This window comes from Callithrix jacchus, chromosome 5 (assembly GCF_049354715.1).
Source record: "Callithrix jacchus isolate 240 chromosome 5, calJac240_pri, whole genome shotgun sequence".
Lineage (NCBI taxonomy): Eukaryota > Metazoa > Chordata > Mammalia > Primates > Cebidae > Callithrix > Callithrix jacchus.
In genome coordinates this window covers 15,951,664-15,967,384 of record NC_133506.1, presented here as the reverse complement: position 1 = coordinate 15,967,384, position 15,721 = coordinate 15,951,664, and the positions used below count along the sequence as shown (strand labels likewise).

Below are 15,721 nucleotides of genomic sequence, written 5' to 3'. Positions count from 1 at the left end.
TGCTATTCCAGGACTGGGAACAGACCTTCAAAAGGGTACAAAACAGGAAGCCCCCTGTGGTCAGCCAGACCCTGTGTCCACAAAGTTCTGTGATAAGCTATGGTGAGCAGTCCACATGTGGGGTTCTGATAGCAGGTGATACTCTGAAATCCACGTGGCATCCTCACATTTGGAAGCAGGTCTTTGTGGGAGTTTAGAGATAGGGTCTGCATTGTTCACACTAGAGTCTTACAATTTAAGAAGGGCTCTGAGCCCAGAGGATCCGAACTGCCCTAGCTCATCATGGTGGGAGCTAAGAAGAAAATACAGGTTTTCATGTGAGGTGCTGGGAGATGGCACCTGGGAAGGCAGGCAGGGATTAGACCAAAGAAGGCCTTTCAGGTACCCTTCAATGTCTAGGATGCTCCTGAACAATTCTAGACCAGGGCCAATCTGTGGCAAGTCGGTAGACCAGCAGCATCAGCAAACCTTAGGAGCTTGTTAGAAGTGCAGCAGCTCAGTCCCCACGCAAGGAGGTCCCTGAGGCAGAAACTCTGGGGTCAAGGCCCAAGAGTCTGTGTTCAGCAAGTGCTGCAAGTGATTCACACTGAAATTTGAGATACACTGGTCTAGTCTAGATAACGGAGTGTCATGAACACATTTGGTGTGGGTAACAGCATGAGTTTCCTTCTCTAAAGGACACCTGGGAACTGCAGAGTCATACAAGCAGGCTTCTCTCTTCCAGCCCTCTGACTCCGTTCAAAACAAATCAAGAATCCATCCTTTTCCATGTCTGCCATCATCATCCTAAACGAAACCACCATCATTACTCAGCTGGACTCATAAAGAAGTTTCCTAACTGGTCTCCCGCTTCCTTTCTGAGCCCTTGATCCTCACTATTCAGAGTGTTGTCCATGGAAGTGCAGAATCAGCATCACCTGGTGCTGCTCAGGCTCCAACTCAGACATGCAGAGTCAGAATCTGCACCTAACAAGATCCCCCGTGACTCACATCCATTTGAGGTGCACAGTTTGAGGGTCCCTCTTCCACACAGCAGCTAGAGTCATTTCTCTGAGACTATTAAATTTCACCATGTCAATTTCATTCTTCAGTAGAATCCTATTGCACATTCAATACATTTTGAACTGTTGCTTGCTCCAGCTCTAAAGAACCTGGCAGTGGGATTCCCTCCTGTTTTTCTGATCTCATCCTGTTTCCCTCCTCTCATGGTTTACTATGTTTCACCCACTTTGCCAGCTTTACAGTTCCTGGAACAAGTTCATTTTTTCCTGTCTGAGGGCCTTTGCACTTGTTATTTCCTGGAATAAGTCTCCTTAGTTCTTTGCATAGCTGACCAGGCTTTATTCTTTCCGTGTCACCTTATTGCACATCAACATGGCAGAAGGGATCTCCCATCTCCAATCATTCTCTATCCCATAGTCCTATTTCTTTCTTTCCTCGATAGTCCTCATCATAACCTGAGATTATGCTGTGTGTCTATTGTTTATTGCTCACATTTCCCACTTTACCATGTTAGCTATTTGAGATGATGATTGGGTCATGCTTATTGCTGCATCTCCAGGACATGGTAGGCACTCAATAAATATTAATTGAGTGAATGTGTGAGAGATGCTTCTCACCATCAAGGTCTGGGTACATGGGGCTGTGGAAACCCAGGCCCCAAAATAGGAGTCACCTGTGTGCATTATGGATTTCAGACAGGGTAGCAAAGGATAATCAGCTTCTCTTTTCTAAAAGAACAGTTGTGGCTGGGAGTGGTGGCTCATGCCTGTAATCCCAGTACTTTGGGAGGCCGAGGCAGGCAGATCACCTGGCCAGGAGTTCAAGACCAGCTGGGCAACCTGGTGAAACCCCATCTCTACTAAAAATTTTTAAAAAAGCAGCCAGATGTGGTGGTGTATGCCTGTACTCCCAGCTTCTAGGGAGGCTGTGGCATGATAATCACTTAAACCCAGAAGGTAGAGGCTGCAGTGAGCTGAGATGAGGTCACTGCACTCCAGCCTGGGTAACAGGACAAGACTCTGTCTCAAAAAAAGACCAGTTGCCTCTCCAACTACGTTCTAGATACACAAGGCAAAGTCTCATACCCACGAGATTGGCAGCTGTAATATAGGAAGTTAGCTAATTGGAATTGGGACCACAGGCTAGCCTCATGGGAAAACTTCCTGCATATTTATCCTCAGAATTTGGTCAAATAAAAAAAAAATTCAATCCACAAGCAAATCTGAACTAAGGTACCTCAAGAGCTGTGGAGAATGGAGGAGGTTAGGTGGCTTTCTTGTCATGGTACAGGTGCAAAAATATGATCTAAAACATTAAAAATCCATGTTAACGACTCTTCATGCTATGAAACTAACCAAAAATATTCATTGAACTTACTTTTTCTTACTGTCCTTTTTGGCGGACTTTTCCAAAGCTGCTCTCCTTCTCAAGTAGTCATTCTGAATCTCATTATACTTTGTAGTGTGTTCTTTGATAAGGTCAGTGGTTTTCTTGTGGTGCCTCTTAACCAGGTCTTTCATTTCCTTGTAGTGCTTCTTTTGAAGTTTCACAAACGATTTCTGTTGCTTTAGCTCTTCGATGGTCTGTGCTTCCACTTCTGCAACAAATGAATATGAAAGCTAAGGGAATGGGAGGACTGAAAGTCCAGATAGAAAGAGGAGCAGCCACCTTCTTGGAAGAAATGTTTGATCTTGCCCAGCTGGAGTTTAAGAGCAAAGCTTTGATGTCAGATATATCTGGGTTCCAGTCTGGCTCTATCACTTGCTAACTTTGCAACTATGAACTTGCTAACTTTAGGAACTATGTTCCTAAACTTCTCAGAGACCCAGTTGGTTCATTTGAATACATATATATTTAGTTTGGGTTCCCTAGAAACAGAGTGCAAGATGGGAATTCAGGTGCACATGCTTTACTGAGGGACTCTCATAGTAGGGGAGCTAGGGAAGCATACAGGGGCTGGGGAAGGCACTAAGCAAGGGTGTGATCTCAGAATAATGGAGTCTGGCCTCTGCCTGATCCCATGGGAAGCTCTGGAGTGTGAGTTGTACCACCGAGCTGGTCTCACCTTGAGGAAAGAAGGTGAGCTTCTCACATATTTGGGACAGTCAGAGCAGGGAGGCATAACCGTCTGGAGAGGGGGCTTTCTTTTGGTTGAGGGCAATTTTGCAGAGAAGGGGAAATAATGAGCTGTTAGCAGCCAACCCTTACCACAACCAGGAGACGGTTGCACCAGCTGCACAAGGAATCTGGGCAGGGCACCAATAGCATTACTATAAGGGTTATAATACTTCTACGACTTTATAGGGTTGTTAGGATGATGAAATAAAAGAACTCACGGAAAGTATTTAACCCAGTTTCTGGCACTGTGACTGTGGAGGCTTGGCAAATAACTGCAGGTTCTACAGCACCATTTCTAAAGAGTACCATTTAGAGTATAAACATCTCAGGTTTGTACATCTATCACAGCAGCACATCGCAGTAAAGTGTCTCAAGAGAAGATCTCTTAATATAATTTGCACAGTCATCAGAGGCTTCCTAGCAGCCCACATGACTATATTATTATTTTATTTCCTTTTTTGAGACAGAGTCTTACTCTGTTGCCCAGGCTGGAGTGCAGTGGCATGATCTTAGCTCACTGCAACCTCCACCTCCCTAGTTCAAGTGATTCCATGTTTCAGCCTCCTGAGTAGCTGGGATTAGAAGCACGTGCCAACACTGATTATTCTGTATTTTCTGTAGAGACGGGGTTTCGCTATGTTGGCCAGCCTGATCTCAAACTCCTGGCCTCAAGTGATCTGCCTTCCTTGGCTTCCCAAAGTGCTGGGATTACAGGAGTAAACCACTGTGCCTGGCTGATTTTTTTTTTTTTTTTTATCCCATGCTGAGAAAGCTTTTAATGTGATGGAGCCTGACCTAAAAACATTCTGGGATGGGTGCAGTGGCTCATACCTGTAATCCCAGCATTTTGGGAGGCTGAGGTGGGTGGATCACCTGAGGTTAGGAGTTCAAGACCACCCTGACCAACGTGGTGAAACTCCATCTCTACTAAAGGCACAAAAATAAGGCCAGGCAAGATGGCTCATGCCTGTAATCTCAGCACTTTCGGAGGCTGAGGTGGATGGATCACCTGAGTTCAGGATTTTGAGACAAGTCTGGCCAACATGGCAAAGCCCCATCTTTACCAAAAACACAAAAATTAGCTGGGCATGGTGGCACACGCCCATAATCCCAGCTACTCAGGAGGCTGAGGCAGGAGAATTGCTTGAACCCGGAAAGCGGAAATTGCAGTGAGCTGAGATTGCGCCACTGCCCTCCAGCCTGGGTGAAAGAGCGAGACTCTATCTAAAAAAAATAAATACATAAAAAAATAAAAAATTAGCTGGGTGTGGTGGTGGGCACCTATAGTCCCAGTTACTTGGGAGGCTGAGGCAGGAGAATCACTTGAACCTGGGAGGTTGACAACAGAGTAAGAGATTGCAGTAAGCCAAGATCATACCACTGCACTTCAGGCTGGGCGACAGAGTGAGACTCCGTCCAAAAAAAAAAAAAAAAAAATGTATTTTACTGATATATTCAATAAATTCTAGAGTATGTATTTTATAAATATGTCAATATTTCTGAAATCAAGATGCATCTTATAGTTGGTCAGTGATTTTCTTTTTTAGCAATACGTGACATGGAATGCCTTACAACTGATGGTGTCTTAACTTCAGTGAATTATAATTTATTTGGACCAGATCAAGTCATAACTCATATGTTTCCATGCTTTGAATTGAATATCCTGCTTCTGGGAACAAAAAATGTTACCATAAATATTTAAAACTATCAAGAGATTCAGAAATAATATATGCTGTGAATAAGAAGAGAAGTGAATAGAAAATAAGATGTCTAGTGAATAAACATAGAAACTAGAATGATAATTTATGTTCTTAAATGTTAATATCTTTAAGCAATAGAAATATGTTTCCTTCTCTTACACTGTGTCTATTCTCTTGACACTGGATTTCTTTTGAAAATGAGGCTGTGGAGAAAACCAGGTACACTTATTTAATGGTTTCCCTCAAGCCCAAATTGACTCATTATGGTTACATAATAAGTTATTAAATTAAAAATTTATAATCCCACGGAATTGCTCCATTCTTGGTAGTAGATCCAATTTTATTTCTTTAAAAGTGGTTTACAGTATATCAGCTATAGGCAGTTTGGAAATAAAGCTCTAGATGTTCTAACCTGTGATTAGAAAGAAATCCACATAAATTATTATATTTAAAAAGTCTGTAGATGAGAGGCTGTTCCTTAGAATATGCTCTTAAGTATAAAGGTAATGTCCGCTTACATAAAGACACAAATATCATTTATAAATAAGCCACCAATAGATAATCACAGCTAGTGTATTAGTACAGACCATTGCCTTTTGGCCATTCATTTACATACTTTTAAATAACATTGAAATCATGTTCTGGGAACACTTCTGTCTCTTGTTTTATGCATTACTATGGTATTGTTCCCCATGAAACTAAATCTTTTAAAAACATGTTTTGTTGGGCTGGGCGCAGTGACTCACACCTGTAATCCCAGCACTTTGTGAGGCCAAGGTGGGTGGATCACCTAAGGTCAGGAGTTTGAGACCAGCCTGGCCAACATGGCAAAACCCCATCTCTACTAAAAATACAAAAATTAGCCAGGTGTTGTGGCACGTGCTTGCAGTCCCAGCTACTTAGGAGGCTGAGGCAGGAGAATCGCTTGAACCTGGGAGGCAAAGGTTGTAGCAAGCCAAGATTGTGCCACTGCTCTCTAGCCTGGGTGACAGAGCAAGACTCCATTTCAAAAACAAATAAAAAAACCCATGTTTTGTTATCTTTCAATACTTTCTTCAAGTAATTTTTCTATGCATATTTTATGCATGTCTTGATGAAATACAAATACACACATCAAAGTACATAAATCATAAATTGTAGCCTTGTAAATTTTCCCAAAGTCAATAAACCTTAATATCTATCACTCAGGTCAAAACAAAAATTCTACCAGCATCCTAGAAGCCTTCCTTTCTGGTTCCTGCTTCCCAGGAAGTATATTTCAAATCTAGGTTTCTATAACATGAATTAGTTTTGTCTTCGAAGTTGATGTATATGGAATCCTACAGAACGTGCTCTTTTGTGTCTAGCTTTTATTCCCTCCATGTTATGCTTGAGTTTTATCCATGTTGTTGTGTGTGACTGCAGTTTATTTATTTCTGCAGCTGCCTCTTGTTCTATGCTAGGAATTTATCACAATGTATTTACCTACCCTACTGTTGATGGAGATTGGGTTGTTTCCATATTTGGCCCTTAACAATAGTGCCTCTTTTGGTGAACACGTGTGTATATTTCTGTTGTATATTGAGCCAAGTATTATACATATTTTTAAGATTCCACTACATACTGCTAATTGTACTGCAGAAAGCTTGTACCAATTTTAGTTCCATTAGCTTATGTGATTAACCAAATATAAAATAATTCCAAACTGTATCATAGTTCACTGTGCATTTTATGCTCACAAATGGATCATATTCCGCATATCTAAGATATAGTTTGTTGGCAAATTTGGGAAGACAGGCATTCCTGTTCACTGAGATACATTTCCAACATGAAACTATTCTCTGATGGTGAAATAACTATCTTGTGAAACTACATTATGTTTACACCAGCAGGGTTCTAACTACAAAGTATGCCTACCCCTCTGTGATTATATCATATCACACAGACTAAACCAAGAGTGTAGATCTGCAGATTTTTAGAAGAAGAAATATTAATGTTATTTTTCAGATATGAATGAAAATTTCCTCTCCTCTAAGTATTTCCACTGTGTAATACTCAGCTGCTTAATTCCATGCGGGGAAAGGGTGGCAATTACCTGTTAAGACACTCTGAATAAGATCTTCTGTTTTGGCAGGTGCCTTTACAGAACCTGTAATATAAAAGATAAAATAAATAGCCTTCTTCAACTTTTAAAATTTTATTCTTCCTGTAAACAAATAAAGCAAACAAAAATATTTGGGCCTTGAATCTAAATCTCTTTTCAGAGAAATGACAAATTGTGGGAGAAATTCTTTATAAAAATTATTCTTAAAAAGTCTTCATTTGTAGCTTTGAGACAAACCTAATTAAATGTGATATTAGGCCAGGTGCAGTGCCTTTATGTCTGTCATCCCAGCATTTTGGGAGGCTGAGGCAGATGGATCACTTGAGGTCAGGAGTTCGAGACCAGCCTGGACAACATGAGGAAACCCAGTCTCTACTAAAAATAAAATTAGCTGAGTGTGATGGCAGGTACCTGTAATCCCAGCTACTTGGCTGGCTGAAGCAGGAGAATCACTTAAAGCCAGGAGGTGGAGTTTGCAGTGGGCTGAGATTGTACCACTGTACTCCAGCCTATGGGACAGGGTGAGTGAAATTCTGTCTCAAAAAAAAAAAAAAAAAAAGAAGCCATATTATATGCTCCATTTATAGGGAGAGAAAAGAGAAAAGACACCTACTCGGAAGCAAAACAAATTCGGTTTAGGCAATGCTATTGCCACCTTCTGGAAAAATCAGGAATGACAAATGGCCTTTTAAAAGTCAAATGTTCGGAGGCTGAGGTGGGTGGATCACCTGAGGTCAGGAATTCAAGACTACTCCAACCAACATGGCGAAAACTCGTCTCTACTAAAAGTACAAAATTAGCCAGATGTGGTGGTGCATGCCTGTAGTCCCAGCTACTCGGGAGGCTGAGGCAAGAGAATCGCTTCAACCCAGGAGGCAGAGGTTGCAGTGAGCTGAGATTGCACCATTGTACTCCAGCCTGGACAACAAGAACAAAACTCTGTCTCAAAAATAAATAAATAAATAAGGAAAAATGAAAATAAAAGTCAAATGCTGACCACTAGGCAGTAATAACTGTTGCAGGAAAGATCCATTGGAGAAGTTAAAATCAGTAAGTAAAAGTTTAAGGAAGAACAGGATATGTGCATAGTCTCAAAGTAGTTGTCCCAATTTATCTAAGAGGGGAAAATAACTTTGAGTGGAGAAACCACCTTAACCAACTGATCTCACATCATCCATGATGAGACCCAGCAACATCATAGACCCGTGATGTGATGCACTGAGAAGGGTGAGAATCACTTGTGTGGTGCTCTTGTCAAAATGCATGCCCTCAACCTAATCATGGGGAAACATCCGACCAATCCAAACTGAGGGACAGTCTACAAAATAACTGACCGGAGTTCTTCCAAGGTACCAAGGTTATGAAAGACGGGAAAGACTGTGGGACTGCCATAGATGAAAGCAGACTAAGGAGCCATGACAATGAAATACAATGTGGGATCCGGCGTTGGGATCTTGAACAGTAAAAGGACATTAGTGGAAAGCAGGTTAGCCCAAATAAGGTGTGCAGTTCAGGTCAGAGTATCATGCCAATGCTAATTTTCTGGTTTTCATGATTGCCCCATGATCCTGTGAGATGTTAACTTTAGGGGAAAGGAAGGCTGTTTTTGCAATGTATTCTGTGCCATTTAAAAAGTGTTTTCTGGTTGGGTGCAGTGGCTCACGTCTGTAATCCCTAGCACTTTGGGAGGCTAAGGCAGGTGGATTGCTTGACCTCAGGAGTTTGAGACCAGCCTGGGCAACATGGTGAAATCCCATCTCTACTAAAATACAAAAAAAAAAAAAAAAGTAGGGTGTGGTGGCATACATCTATAGTCCCAGCTACTCAGGAGGCTAAAGCAGGAGAATTGTTTGAACCTGGGAGGTGGAGGTTGCAGTGAGCCAACATTGTGCCACTTTACTCCAGCCTGGGCAACACAGTGAGACTCTGTCCCTTAAAAAGAATATATATATATATATTGCAAAATATCAGGTTAAAAAATGTGAAAATGCTAAATTCTCTTTTACTTTCAGGAACACATGACTATTTACTCACATATTTAAATGATGAATATATATTTCAGAAGGACTCGAGATGTTTGTATTTGGTATATAAAACTCTTTTTTTGAAAATTTATTTCTTGTCATCTTCTTACTATTGGCAACATTTTTTTTTTTTTTTTTTTTGAGATGGCGTCTTGCTCTGTCATTCAGGCTAGAGTGCAGTGGCATGATCTCAGCTTATTGCAACCTTAGCCTCCCAGGTTCAAGCAATTTTCTTGCCTCAGTCTTCTGAATTGCTGAAACTACAGTCATGCACTGCCATGCCAGGATAACATGTATTTTTAGTAGAGACGGGGTTTCACCATGTTGGCCAGGCTGGTCTCGAACTGTTGACTTCAAGTCATACATCTACCTTGGCCTTCCAAGGTGCTGGGATTGTGGGTATGAGTCAACACACCTGGCCAGCAACAAAGAAAGGAGCTCTATTCCACACCTTCATGGAAGGAAATTCTGTTCCTTTTTACTTACTTTATTAAACAATTCGACAAGAAATTATCAGGTCCATGCTATTCCCCAGCACAGTGTGATGTACAGAGGAAGCATCAAACTGAAATCTATCCTAGGAAGCCTCCCATCTACTGGGGTAAACAGGACAAGGAAGAGTTACATAAAGCTGCCTAAGATTAAAGATTAAATGTCAAAGTTAGCTGCATACAAATCAAAGATTTTTGTTTGTTTGTTTGTTTTTTAGAAATGAGGCATGAGCCTGGCTTTGGTTGGAATATAGGAGCTAAAAGCAAGAATGTTAGTATCACAGGGAAATGTGTCAGGTCTGACTACACTCTTCCCTGGCTCTGTGGCCTTTAATAAGTACTTTATCACCTGAAAATGGCAGCTTATTCAGCTGCCCTATGGGGACAATGATAGAATCTACTCTCTGGGCCTGTCGGTGGGGGGAGGGTGGGGAATTGAAATGATCCATGTGAAAGGCTTCACAATGTGTCCAGCACCCAGCACATGGCAGACACTCAAGGATGTTGAAAAGAAAGTTGGAGAAAGAGGAAAAGGAGCCCTTGGCAAAGAATTAATGAAACAGGACTAATAATGAACCTTTTTTTTTTTTGAGACAGAGTCTCGCTCTGTCGCCCAGGCTGGAGTGCAGTGGTGTGATCTCAGCTTACTGCAACCTCCACCTCCAGGGTTCAAGCAATTCTCATGCCTCAGCCTCCTGATGAGCTGGGACTACAGGTATGTGCCACCACGACCAGCTACTTTTTTTGTATTTTAAGTAGAGATGGAGTTTCACCTTGTTCGCCAGGATGGTTTTGATCTCCTGACCTCGTGATCCTCCTGTCTTGGCCTCCCAAAGTGTTGGGATTACAGGCATGAGCCACGGCACCCAGCCTCAAGAATGCACTTCTAAGGCATGATTGTTTATAAGCTACTTGGAGAACTCTACTCAAACTGTGCTAGCAGATGGATCATAAAAAATTCATCACTAAAAAAGGACACATGAAATCTGGGTGATTTTTTGTTGTGGCTTCATAAGTTATCTGGAGAGCCAGATGAGCACCTATGAATCTCTTCTGGTCTTCATTCATTGATTGCACATTGATGGAGCACCTCCTAAGTCCACGCATCTTTCCTCACCTGATGCTTTAGCTACCCACATCACAACACCTCCTTCAGTGGCACTAATGAATGGAAGTATCTTGCTCATGTTGTCCAGCTCTTTCCAGATGGCCTACCTGGAGCTGGCTGGCTGTGGAGAGCCTGGGAGGGTGGCTTGGGCGTCAGGGATGTAGTGTGATTCACCCCATTTTCTGCTGGAGTCGTCCTTGCTTCACTTGGAGCTTCTGATGGTGTTTCTCCAGGATCGGCCTAAAATTATAAATATCCTTTCATTTTCCACATTTCTTTTTAGTCTTTTCTTGCCTCCCTAAATCAACAAGGCTATATTTTGCAGCATCTTCACAATTCTTTTGGAGTTGGAAATACCAAATTTGATACCACCTGGATATCAGGATTAAAACAGCAGAGTGTTGAACCACGAATATAGGAGATTAATTGTATTAAAGTCTCCAATTTTTACACCAACCTATGTCTATGCCTTGGTGGTGTCCTTCCACAGTGACTCTGGACCAGACCATGTGATTTACTTGGGTCAATCAGAGGGTAGCAAACTTGATACAAAAGGCCCTTGCAAACTTTACCACTGTTTCTCAGGACCCTGTTATAGCAATGGAGGACCTGAGTCATCCTTGTCTCTTATCCAGCTCTTCTGGAGGACAGCTGAGTCATCCTTATGTCCTGGACCAGCCAGTCCCCAGCTGAGCACATATGCAGGAGTGAGCCCGGCTGAGATGAGCTGAGTCTGTGAGTCTGGTCTGGATCTCCAGACCTGCCCAGCTGACCAGATAATGACTAGATAATGCATGAAAAAGAATAACTGGTTGCTGTTATAAGCCGCCAAGTTTGGGGTTGTTTTACAGAATGAGCTAATTGATGTGATGGATAAGAACACATATTTTGGAGTGCAGCTTGCCTGGATTCAGATTTTGGCCCTGCAATTTACCAGAAGTGTAATTTTGGGCCGCTCATTTAACTTTCAGTGCTTCAATTTCTTTATCATTATAGACGAAGAAATGTGTGTGCTGGGGATCACAATGTTATCTTGTGAGATTGTTTAGATGATTAAGTTAATATTTATAAAGTGCTTAGAATTGTTTCTGGCACAGAGTAAATATGTGGATGTTAAATAACGTGTAAGTTGTCAGAATCCAAATGGAGTCCCTTATATTAAAACAACAACAACAACAACAAAATCCCCCAAAACACTGGCAAAAAGAGCCAGGAATGTCGTAAAGAGAAGGTTCTCACACATAAATGCCTGATAAGAAAAGCTATCACAAAAGACTGCAAAAAGCATCACCTGGTACAAAGGCCACAGCAACATGACACAAAACATACTTCTGTGAGGACATCTGCCCAGCAACTTCCTGTCCAACCTTGGACTGATGTCATTCTTGTTATTGATCCTTGTAGCCAAGGATAATCATCTCAACACAGTTACGTAATCCTCCTCATTCATCCTTCAAAAACCTTTGTCTTTCTTCCCTTCCTGACTATGCACATAATTTAGTATGCCCTATTCTTAAATAATATTATTTTCTTTTAGAGAGCATCTCTCGGTTTGTTATTCGTGTTGATGTAAAACAAATAAAACAAAACATTTAAGCTTGTGCAATATTACCAATGAATAATAATAAATGCATTGAAACGTGAAATCTTCACTCAACACCCTCCAGCAGCTCATTCACTATACCCTATACAAACATTTAAAAATAATTGCTGAATAAATGCTGATCCTTATAAAATAATTTGCCTACATACTCTTTTAATGTTGCTTTTCAATGTGCTAGATTCTCTGTAACTCTTTATCAGGATTGGCTTCCAAGTCCCTGGCAGGTTTTACTGACAAGGAGGTTATCCCAATGTTCTACTTTGTAGCATATTTTAAAAATACATTAGGAAATATAGTTTCCCAGAAGTCATTTGGAGCCCAACATTGTGACATTTTGGCATGTCATTACAGATGGAAAATTGTCGTATAATAACATTTTTATAAAAAGTAAGAGAAGAGTGAAAATAGTGACACTGATTGTCACCAGTGGCCTTTAATCTGTTTCCCAAATCATCTTTAAAGCAACTTCCAAAATGGCATTAAGTGATGGGAGAACTTATTTTAATTCAACAAATCATCCCTGCTTGGTTACCACAGCCAGCTCAGTGCTGGAAGCGCCCTTAGTAGCAATGGCTGGACAGCAGTTAGGGGAGACAAGAGCCTAAACAAGTAACCTGGGCAGCCTGTATAGCTCACTAGGGCAGAATCTTTCTTTTGAAAAATGGCTACTTCTGATGGGTAAGTGCTGGTATGGTCACACTATTTAGTTACATCCATCAGAAAAATTCTCCCTAGAATCATATGCAAAGGGAAAGGACTGTGTATGTTTTGTTCAGCAAGACATTGCCAACTGGAAACTCATGGTCCCAATGGGGTGCATGGATGCATTTTCTCTGGCTCAACCAATGCGGCCAAATCTTTTAATTAAGGTGATTTTACATTGAAACAGTGAATTTCTTGCTTCCCTTGAAAAACCAGATTTGACTACATGGGGCCTATACACCGTCAGTGGGTGGTTCTTTGGCTTAAGTACCACAGGGGTAATGCTTTCCTGGCCTCCCAGCTGAAGAGGGTGCCCATGGTTACCACACTCAGCTGCTTTAGAAACAAGGTAGGAAGATATCCCTGTTCCGTGGGGATCTGACCTTTCCCACTATATCCAAGTTGGTTTCTAAAACCATGTGGGGAATGAACCAGATTCTTCTCAATGTGACAGCTGACTAAAATTAGCCCTCTGAGAAAGGACAGAGAAAAAGAAAATTTTGATGGAGAAAAGAATGGAAGTTAGAGAAAACCAGTTTCAGTGAAACTAATAACAGTGGCTTTTTTTTTTCTTGGCAATTAGCATTAGTGTCTTGAGGTGCTAAGCTGGAGGTGCATTCAAACTGGATCCAACAAGTTTATTTTTAGCTTTGTATCAGGTTTTCAGATACTCCATGTAGCTGTATGCCCTTCGGAAATCAAGTTCAATTGTCAATTTGAGTCAAGTAAAGGAAAAAATAAACTTCTGCTTATCAAGGGCGTGTGAGACTAAGGTTCCACCTTCCCTAAAAGGGATAGAATATACAAAATCACAGATATTTTTAAAAAGCAGATGTTATGTAAACATTCAGGCAAATACTTTATGGTTGCAATTGAGGATGAAGGGGTCACCAAGGGTTGGTGCTCGACTTTGAATTCGGTTTTGGAGAAATGCTTTGTTCAGGAGTCACACCTGGAGATGTCTTCATATAGAGTGGACTGTGTCACTCTAGGGACACAACCCCCAGGGATACTATTCACACTGTAGAATAATGGGCAGTCAATGGAAATGATAGAAACCAGTGAAGCTGACCAGATTTAATGCAATAGGGCAAAGAGAGGTCATGTCCAGAGCAGGAGAGAGAGAGCCTGTAAATGGGGCAGTTGTTCCTGTTCATTTTTAGACTATTTTGCCCAGGTTTTGAAAAAAACTGAAAAACTAAATTTTTGAGTGAACTCTCCTAGTTTCCAATCACTGACAAGCTGCCAATCTGTATCCTCTGCCAGGAGGAGCAGAGTTTGCCTGGAATTCTGAGATGGGCCAAGAGTGAGCCATGCATCCTTAGCAACGCTGAAGGGACAGGGCTGTGCCAGGAACTCGGTGGGCGGGAGCCAATTAGTCTGCAGCCCACAGCTCCTCACCTTCTTGCCCCAGTGGCCAAGCAAAGGCATAGGGAAGAGGGTCGGTAAGGAGTTAAATACTGGGCTAAGGAATTTGGAGATCCTTGCATAGTCTTACTCTTGCCGGGTACCTCTTATGCTTTTCTGAAGACAAATGTTATATACAAGCTAAGTCAGCAGTCACCAACCTTACTGGCACCAAGGACCAGTTTCATAAAAGATAATTTTTTCATGGACCAGGGGGGAGAGGAACATATGGGGGGGATGGTTCAAGAGCATTATATTTATTGTGCACTTTATTTCTATTATGATTACATTGGAATATATTGTGAAATAATTATACAACTCACCATAATGTAGAATCAGTGGGAGCCCTGAGCTTGTTTTCTTGCAATTAGATCATCCCATTTGGGGGTGATGGGAGACAGTCATAGATCATCACGCGTTAGATTTTCATAAGGAGCACACAACCTAGATCCCTCGCATGCGCAGTTCACAATAGGGGGGTCGCACTCATATAAGAATCTAATGCTGCAGCTGATCTGACAGGAGGTGGAGCTCAGGGGGTAATGTGAGTGATGGGGAGCAGCTGTAAATGCAGATGAAGCTTTGTTCCTTGCCCACCTGCTACTTATTTCCTGCTGTGCGGCCCAGTTCCTAACAGGCTATGGACCAGTACTGGTTGCGGACACCCGTGTTAAGTAAGATTCTATAATAACACATACATGTGACTGATGTCTAAACCTTTTTGCTAAGGGCTATAGATACAATTTTTTTTTTTTTTTTTTAGACAGTCTCACTTTGTCACCCAGGCTGAATTGCAGTGATGTGATCTTGGCTCATTGCAACCTCCACCTTCTGGGTTCAAGTGATTCTCCTGCATCAGCCTCCTGAGTAGCTGGGATTATAGATGAGCCTCACCATATCCAGCTAATTTTTGTATTTTTAGTAGAGACGGGGCTTCACCATGTTGGCCATGCTGGTCTTGAACTCTGGACTTCAAGCGATTTTCCTGCCTCGGATTCCCAAAGTACAGGCATGAGCCTGTAATTTGTAGATACAAATTTTAATTGACTATATTTGCCAAGTGAAGACTACCATTAGAAGTGGCTGAGATCTTTCTGGGTTAGACACTGTTATATACAACAGCTTTTCCACAGCCAGTCAGTGTAGGCAACACTCACAGTACCATTATAGAGCAAAAAAAAAAAAAAAAAAAAAAAAGAGGTGTTATTAGAAATCTTTACTGAAAATTTTATTAAAAGTCATGTAACTTGCCAGAGGTCACACAGTAAACTGTGAACGAGTATTTGAATATGTACTATATGCTAAAGACTAAATTTTTCTACTGCAGCAGTCCACTCTATGGTAACAGCAGCCTAAGGAACCATAATAATAACTTAACTTGCTACTGATATAGAGATGTGTACATGTAAACATAGTTCTCAAAAAACTACCCTGTTGCACTAAATAGGCATTTGTATATACAAAGTCAAATAAGCAAAACAAC

The 15,721-nt window shown here is 41.4% G+C and overlaps 1 protein-coding gene across 3 annotated transcripts in view; it reads right to left on the bottom strand.

Annotated features, from left to right (window-relative positions):
- Window positions 1-15,721, bottom strand: part of PLCB1 (phospholipase C beta 1) — a 735,221-nt gene that overhangs the window by 112,958 nt on the left and 606,542 nt on the right. For all 3 annotated transcript variants that reach the window (XM_078371332.1, XM_035302836.3, XM_035302835.3), the window contains 3 exons: window positions 10,634-10,766; window positions 6,895-6,948; window positions 2,380-2,599 (listed from right to left, as the gene is read on the bottom strand). In XM_078371332.1, coding sequence (XP_078227458.1) covers window positions 2,380-2,599; window positions 6,895-6,948; window positions 10,634-10,766 — 407 coding nt within the window. The remainder of the gene's footprint in view (window positions 1-2,379; window positions 2,600-6,894; window positions 6,949-10,633; window positions 10,767-15,721) is intronic.